The sequence below is a fragment of the Rhagoletis pomonella genome, unplaced genomic scaffold (genome assembly GCF_013731165.1).
Source record: "Rhagoletis pomonella isolate Grant_MI unplaced genomic scaffold, Rhpom_1.0 Rhpom_scaffold_00002, whole genome shotgun sequence".
Lineage (NCBI taxonomy): Eukaryota > Metazoa > Arthropoda > Insecta > Diptera > Tephritidae > Rhagoletis > Rhagoletis pomonella.
In genome coordinates this window covers 2,565,713-2,573,703 of record NW_023458556.1, presented here as the reverse complement: position 1 = coordinate 2,573,703, position 7,991 = coordinate 2,565,713, and the positions used below count along the sequence as shown (strand labels likewise).

General features: G+C 32.2%; 1 protein-coding gene across 2 annotated transcripts in view; it reads right to left on the bottom strand.

The window, feature by feature from the left end:
* Positions 1-338: 338 nt before the first annotated feature.
* Positions 339-7,991, bottom strand: part of LOC118732508 (endoplasmic reticulum membrane-associated RNA degradation protein) — a 42,612-nt gene continuing 34,959 nt past the window's right edge. The window contains exon 5 of one of the 2 annotated variants that reach the window (XM_036461651.1): positions 339-653. In XM_036461651.1, coding sequence (XP_036317544.1) covers positions 470-653 — 184 coding nt within the window. In that variant the 3' untranslated portion in view covers positions 339-469. The remainder of the gene's footprint in view (positions 654-7,991) is intronic. The other variant, XM_036461640.1, reaches the window with a different exon arrangement.

Sequence of the window (7,991 nt, the reverse complement as noted above, 5' to 3'; positions counted from 1 at the left end):
ACTGTCCAATTTTCGTAACGACAACAATGACTGAACCAAAAAATTGCTATGTCACCAGACCATCACCGCCTCACGCCACACCCAAGCACTTTGCTCGGTGACAGTGCAACGAAGTCATAAAACAAGCGGTTAAAAAAAAGACAGTGAGGGAGAAGTGGCCAAGGTGCCGCAATTTTCGATAAAATATTTCAAACTGATATGCTTATTATTCGTTAGAAGATAGTCTTAATTGAATTATCAAAGCTTTAGTTGTAGCCACATACATACATACATATCTATCACAATGTTATAAGTGATCATTCTACTTTACAAATCGGCATCATACTTACAATGCATATACTCGTACGATGACTTAATTTCACAATCGTTTAAGTCGTTTTGCCACACTGCTAATACAAGCACTCCAACTCCCGTAAACAAAAAGCCGGAAATAGCAGGCCAATGATGCGACCGAAGCCTGAAACTTTCACTAATGCTTGGCTCTTATTGCGCTTCGTCGAATCGAAAATTGCAAAGTCATATAGTTTAGCACCATCCCCATTCGAAGAGTATGGCTTTGGTGTGTGTGTTTGCGTACAGATAGACAATTATTTAGGAACAGTTCGCTGAATTCTATAGATATTTTTTTCATTGAAACAAGATTTTTTGCTGTTCTGGAAAAAGAAGAAGAGACGAAATTACTGTCATTTTGAACAATGACAATTCATAAAATTTTTAAGTTTAAAAAGAAATTTCTATTTAGGACAATAATTTTAGAAGCTTAAAATATGGTGATGACGATTAAATAGTCACAAGTTGGTCAAATTTGGCAATGCTGTTATCAATTGGGCCCCAAAAAAGTTACATACTTTTTAATTAGACTTCTTAGAAAGATTCAAATTTCTTTATTTATAGAGTCTATGACATAACCAGTCTTACAGACTAGATATTCGCCCCTATTCCGGTTGTCGGAACGACAGTCGTTCGTCGAAATTTGAGATTTTCATTGTCGTTGTGAGGCAACCAATGACACAATTTACTTAAAATGTTTATTCCTACTATCCATTCGAAATGAAGAAGTACTGAAAACGTATAAAAATCTGTCGTTAATATTTTTGTTGACGACATAATTCAACGAACGACTGTCGATGCGAACGACTTACGACAACTAGAATAGGGGTGAATATACCAAGAAATAGTAAATTATTAATTACCTACATATATTGTTATAAAACATAATTAAATTTAAACAAAATATATAAAAAATTGTTAAAATTTGTCAATATGTGGTGGTATGTATGCGAGAAAGTACACATGTAACAACCTTTTTCTATCTTCGTCAGTAGACTTGCTGCTCTTGTGTATGGTCATTCTCAGAGAGAAGATTTCCATCTCCATTTGCCCTTAAAGCATGCCGATATTTTGAAAAATTCAGCGTTTTTTTTTTGTAGAACGAGACATTCGTACAGAAATCATCCCGTTAACTTGTTTCTCTTCTTTACGACTTCTTCAAAAATCGTTATACATACATAAATACGTAGGTCTGAACCTGACACCACTTGGTCAATAAATATCTTTGGACATGATTCTCGCATGCACCTTTACTCCAGTCCCCATGTCTTTCAATTTAAATTTCATTAATTGTTTATGACTTTTGCTAACATTGAAAAATCGAAACTTATCGAAACAAATTATATGTGTGTATGTGTCTAAGAAAAATTCTTTTCTATTTCTTGGTACATTTGTAGAAAAGTGGTATATCAAAAAGAGTTTTTTTTTTTATTTATATACATATGTATTTTACCCGCGGATGCGTCTTACACCCCTATTGCGAGTGTCGGCTAGTAGTAGATAAACGACTATTAGACGATTATCGATTATCCGTGGTATTTTCAAAGTCGTTTTCTCGTTCAATAAGTGCGTGTTAATAGTTTTTATTCCTTCTACAAACAAACAGTTGTAGAAAAATGAGCGATAAAAAACTATACTATTCACAGTCGCTTATTGAACGAGAAATCGACATTCACAATGCCATAGACAAGCGATAATCGAATAAGAGTCGTTTATATACTATTAGTCGACACTCGCAATAGGGGTGTCAGTTGAAACTTGTTATACCAAACTTTTATTATAGTAAATATTTTTTACTATACTCCAAAGTTTGTACTCAAATTTCGACAAACAAGAAAGCGAATTGATATAAACGTGGTTGTATAATAAAAAGCAATGAAAGCGTTATTCGGACTTTAAATTATTTAAGAAAAGAGTTCTTTGTCGATTATACGTACGGAATTGAATTAAAATGTGCTTTTTTTTTTCTTTTTTACTACACTGAAATTAATGAACAATTGAAATTTTTTTTTTTTTTCAGCTTGAACCCAAAAATTCCGCTCTAAGAAGACACCCCATCTCCGAATCGAAGAAAAATTATCTAAATTAAGCATTTATTCCGCGATTTTGTATGCGTAAGAAGAAGGGGATCATCTAAAATTATGGAGATAAGATTGTCCAAAAGTGTAGAAAAATGTGTCACGTAATTTATGGACGTCGTCTAATGTAGGACAATACCTAAATAGTACGAACCCGCTAACAGGGTTGCCACTGACGAAAAAAAATATTTACCATCCACTTGAAAAAAATCTACCAAATCTGGGAAATATCTACCAATAACTTTTTATAATTATTTTAATCAAAACTATAGTTTTGTTATTTTTTATTTATTTTAATTAAAACTATACTTTTCTTTATTTTTTTAGTTATTTCAATAAGAATTAAAATTGTTTTTAAGAACTTTTTATTTAACTAGTTATACGGTATTTGAGTCATATTATTGGCATATTCTCAGTTTCCTTCAAACAAAAGCGAAAGTGATGAAACTAAAGGCAACAATGAAACTTCATTATTTGAAAAACTTCAACCCGAGTTATTATAGACAAATACCGTGACTCAAAAAAGTGATTTTTTTTAATATTCGCAGTATTTTTCGAGTAAAATTTTTTTATTGCTTTAACTAAATCCATAAAAATCGAGGATTCAAACTATATACAACATATACAAGTAGAAAAATTCCAAAAATTTTCTTCTAAATTTCGAATTTTTTACTCTGAATTTTTAGAACAATTTAAGGTATGGAGTTTTAAAGCAAATACTATTTGAGTATAGCCAACAATGTGCTACTTAAAATTCCCGTTGATTTTTTTATTTTTTTTCCATTGATAAAAAATGGTATTGATTTAATTTTTTTGCGAACAATCATAGTGCGTAATTACATACCTGTCAATTTTTTTTGTTATATTTAAATAATCATTTAAAATATTTAGGCAATCAAAAGCTCCTCGGGATTCCAGTAAAATTAGTTTGAATGGAGCGAGATATGTTCGCCTTATATCGATATACATTTATACGTATGTAATTATATAAAATGTATGCAAAGAAATTTTTAATATATTTAAAGATAACTACGAAAAATAAATCGGGAACGGAAAGTTCATCAAAAATCTACCAAAATGAGAAAAAATTTACCTTTTTACCAACCCAATTTTTTTCTACCAATTTTGGTAACAATTTACCAAAGTGGCAACCCTGCCCGCTAACCTTGCGAGTAATTATTAGTTTTGCGAAATTTTAATAAAATATTTTTATTTTGGCAGTTGTAACCTTTACAATTCCAAAAATATGTTTGTTTGTTTATGTAAAGTGCAAGAAGCAGCTGTTTTTCTTACTGGCAAATTGAATACGTAAAAATTTATCCAGTAAAAACTTGCAACCTCCGCTCAAAATTTGGCTCTCCCAAAAGATGACATTTGGTAACAGTTGTTACGAACAATCTTAAACTATTGAGTAAGCTAATATTTTCTGAATATATTCTTACAGTTTCGGACGTTTTGATTGATTCTAGAAAATTACATAAGTATACTGACCTCAAAAGATAAAAACTCATTTTCTTACGTGTACGTGTGGAAGAAATAAATGCTCCATGCGTACGGTGACCATCCGTCCTTTATTTCAAAGGACAGTCCTTTATTTAGCTCTCTTCTCCTTTTAAATAAATGTCCCTTATAAAATATAACGAAAACCTTCGCCAGTTTGTTTGCACCTCTCTTAAGGGCTGCTATTTAATCGATAATCTTCATGCAATCTATAATTCACGAATCATTGCTAATACTGATAGAAAAATTAATATACATACTTTGAGTAAAATTCTCAAAAGAAAGGGGAAAGTTGGGCCCAGTACGTGTTGCACGTTTCAAAACTGGCATTTAGTGTTCATAATTCTCTGGAGACTTAATTTTTCACTCATTTGGTTAATTTTTTGAATGAAAGCTTATAAAATTTGCAAGTGTTCAGTGGAGCCTTATTCGTGAATTTTTTAGTGCAAAGTGCAGAAAAAGTAGCAATGTATTCTACTTTTCCGTTAATAAATGTTACATAATAAAAACCAGTTGAAAGCAATTATTGTTTGGTTCTTCCAAAATGAAAAAACGCACAAAAATTTGAAATGTTATAAAAAATTTTCACCAAAATAATTTTTTTTTGTTTTTATTAAAAATTGGTATATGCAGTTTAATAGATCATTAATTTTTATAATAATAAAGAGCAAGGTGCAAGTGTCTAAGAGTTCCCGTTGATTTTTAAATATAAAACAAACGCATTTATTTCCCATTTCGCATGCAGGTGTGCTCGAAGTATTATCGAAAAAAAAAGATTAAAAATCAACGCAATCTCGTAGCTACTTGCAACTTGCATTTATTATACTACAATTTAATGATCTATAAAATTGCATACCCAAATTTTTTCTAAAAACTCAATTTTTTTTTTAATTTTGGTGAATTTTTTTTTATAACATTTCAAATTTTTCTTGTGAAATTATTCTTCTTTTCGGAGGAAACCTACAATCGCTTTCAATTAGGTTTTATTATGTAACATTTATTAGCTGGAACAGGAGAATCGATATTCTTCAAAATTGCCTCTTTTTCTGCACTTTCAAAATTCGTGCTCAACTGGTCTCTTACTAGGTTTATAAGCTTTCATAACAAAATAATAATCCAAGCGTCTTTAAAAAAGGGAAACTTGTACAATTAGATAATATAATGTACTAGTAAATGTTTGATTAAATTACGATACTTTTATCATTTTGAAAAAAATTTCCTTTATTTTACGTTGCTTAATATGGTCGCCGTATCCATGCGGCACCTCTTAAAACTATCGTAGAGAGGTGAGGATCATACCTACACCAAATACTAAAATTTGAGTCGGGTTGCGGTTGCATTGCAGAATTATTATCGACCACGTCAATTGGATATGTATGTAAGTCTGCTCCGAAATATTGTTGAAATTTCAATTTTGTCGATTTATTTTGGCATTGCTGCGATGCCGAAAATAATATTGAAGAAGGTAATCACAAAATTTTACTTAAAATTACTGCTTGGTAAGAAAGTATATTGTAAATAAAATTACATGCATATGTCAATTTTATCAAAATACATAGCTAATTTTAAAATTTTTACAATACTTTCTTTTGAAAAAGGCATGCGTCATTACCAACCTCTTGGCTTAAATGGTAACTGAACTTGTAACTGAATGGATCTGTAAATCGATCTTAGGCCAAAACTCTTTACTTTGGGCTGATGAAGTTGAACAAATAAAAAACACGTTGAGATAGACGTTGAATCACTGAAGTCCAACAACATGAAATGACTTATGCCACTTTCAAATTAAACAGCTTATATTTACATATATATGCACATACATATGTATGTATATAAGTACATACATACATACATATTTATGCATATGCCAATTTATTCTGTAAACCAAAGTTCAGCGAATGGAAAAGCTAGATTGGCATGTGTGCACACACATCAAATAGAAGTCTTGGACGAGAATCCCTTTCGGATGCATTTCAATTCAATTCAAATCGAAAAGAGCAAACATTAGCCAATGTCCTCTACGGCAGTCTGAGATTCCTGATTATTTACTTTGAATGCAAACAAAAATCGATAGAAAAAAAAACTAAATTCTATTACGAGAATTGCATTGCAACGGACTCTGCGTCTAAAGATTGAATGCATTGAGGAGAGACATGAGTTGCTCGAGAGTTGAAAGCCATTCAAAGACTTAAAGCAGCACATCAAATGCAGCTTTCGTAGCCGAGCCCATATGCCTGTTAATTTACAAAAAGGGAATTAAATTGTGTGTTTATTTGAAAGCATTTCTGCTGCATTGCATCTCGAACCTATCATATACATATGTATGCCCCTGCAGGAAATGTGTCTAACTCTAAGCTAACTTTATGTTGATTAGGAAGGAGCTAAAAGTCACTTATTATCTGTATATTTTCTTTGACGAAAGCTAACTATATTTCTATGGCGATGGCCGCAAGATAGTCAAGGGTGGTTTACCTCTGCATTAGATGTAGTCAAGGGTGGTCACCTCTGCATTTGATGCAACTAACTTGTAACTAACTTCTTTTGGACATAAAATATCAATAGGAAAAACAAAATATTTTTTTATTTTTTTTTTATTTACTTTATTTATTTTATAACATTTCACATTTGTTTCTATATTCTGCTGTAGGTGATCCCATATTAGAACTACGTCAGACATAACTTCAAAATGATAATATGAAGTTTCGATCTCCCTTTTATTTGTACTCAATTCGAAATAGTATTTGCGAAGTGCAGGATATTTAAATAGAAACGCTTTTAAAGAAAACAATCTCGAGCTTTACTCCTGCATTACTTGTCCACTTGTTTCAAGTTAGCTTTTTGTAGCTAACCACAAGTTATATATTTTATAGAAATCCCACAAAAAAGCTAACTACAAGTAGGTTATTTTTTATCAATTGATAAATTTTTTCTGCAGGGGCGTATGTGTGTATGTAACTGTAGTTGTAGTGTCCCTGCAGTAAATCGCGCTAGTTCATTACTAGCGCAGAACGAGCTCTTTAAGAGGCGGTACTGGTTCTCGATCTTTCCCAACGCAATGCTTTCAACTGTATATTTTTTTTACATGGCGATGTCCCACAAAGTGGAAATTGCCACCTTTGCTCAACTTTCGAACTAGTCCCATTTTCGACAGTTCTGGGACAATAAGTTTTTTATGAGAAAAAATTTTAAAACTAAATTACTGGATATTTTTTCTATTCTGTTTCAATTTTGGATAGATCTGCGAGTTTTTTATGAAAAAAAATTTGATTATTCGATTTTTGAAATTTTTTTAAATTATTTCTGTTTTTTTGCAGATTGCATTTAATTTAATTTTTTCATTCTTTCATTTATTTATATCAAATTGGATAATTTTCTCTTAAATTTTCAAGCGGCGCTCAACACTTTAAATTTATTAAATCTGAAAATCACAACTGCCTCCACCGCAATTTGAACTCGCGACCAACGCTGTTACAGTCAGAGGTCTTCCCGCTGAGCTATTTTAGTATTGTAAGAGAAGTGAGAATTTGTGCATTTACTTCTCCACAGAGCGCAACTAGCACACCAAAAGTTTCAACTACTCTCTCTCTCTGCAGCCGATTTGCACTAGTTCAGAGATACATAGTTCTGAAATGTATAGGGCGGAACTAGCGCTTTAACAGACTGTCTCTAAATTTTACTGCAGGGGTAGGCTGTTTCGCTTGTGGGTTTGCAGTCACATCAAGCAAAAGTAGAGTCAATTCGAGTCGGATTCTACTTGAATTGTTGAAGTTGCACAACGCGGCGCAATAAGGACTCTCGGCAGAAGTTTACATTTGCAAATTGATTTCCCCATCTTGAGCGGCCTTTGAATTGGCATCTGGTTGGCATTGTAAGTGCAGAAATATCAAAGCACTTGGAGGCACACACAAACAAATACACAAACGTGTCCTCTATACCCGCATACCACAAAGTCACAGCCTACAAAGTCACCCGGCGACTGCCACTGAAAAAAGGCAATAAAATACAGAATTGAAAACGAAAAGTCAAGCAATTTGCAATTATTCAAAGCAAAACACTTTCTTCCCCATGCCCTTTGGCTTCCTC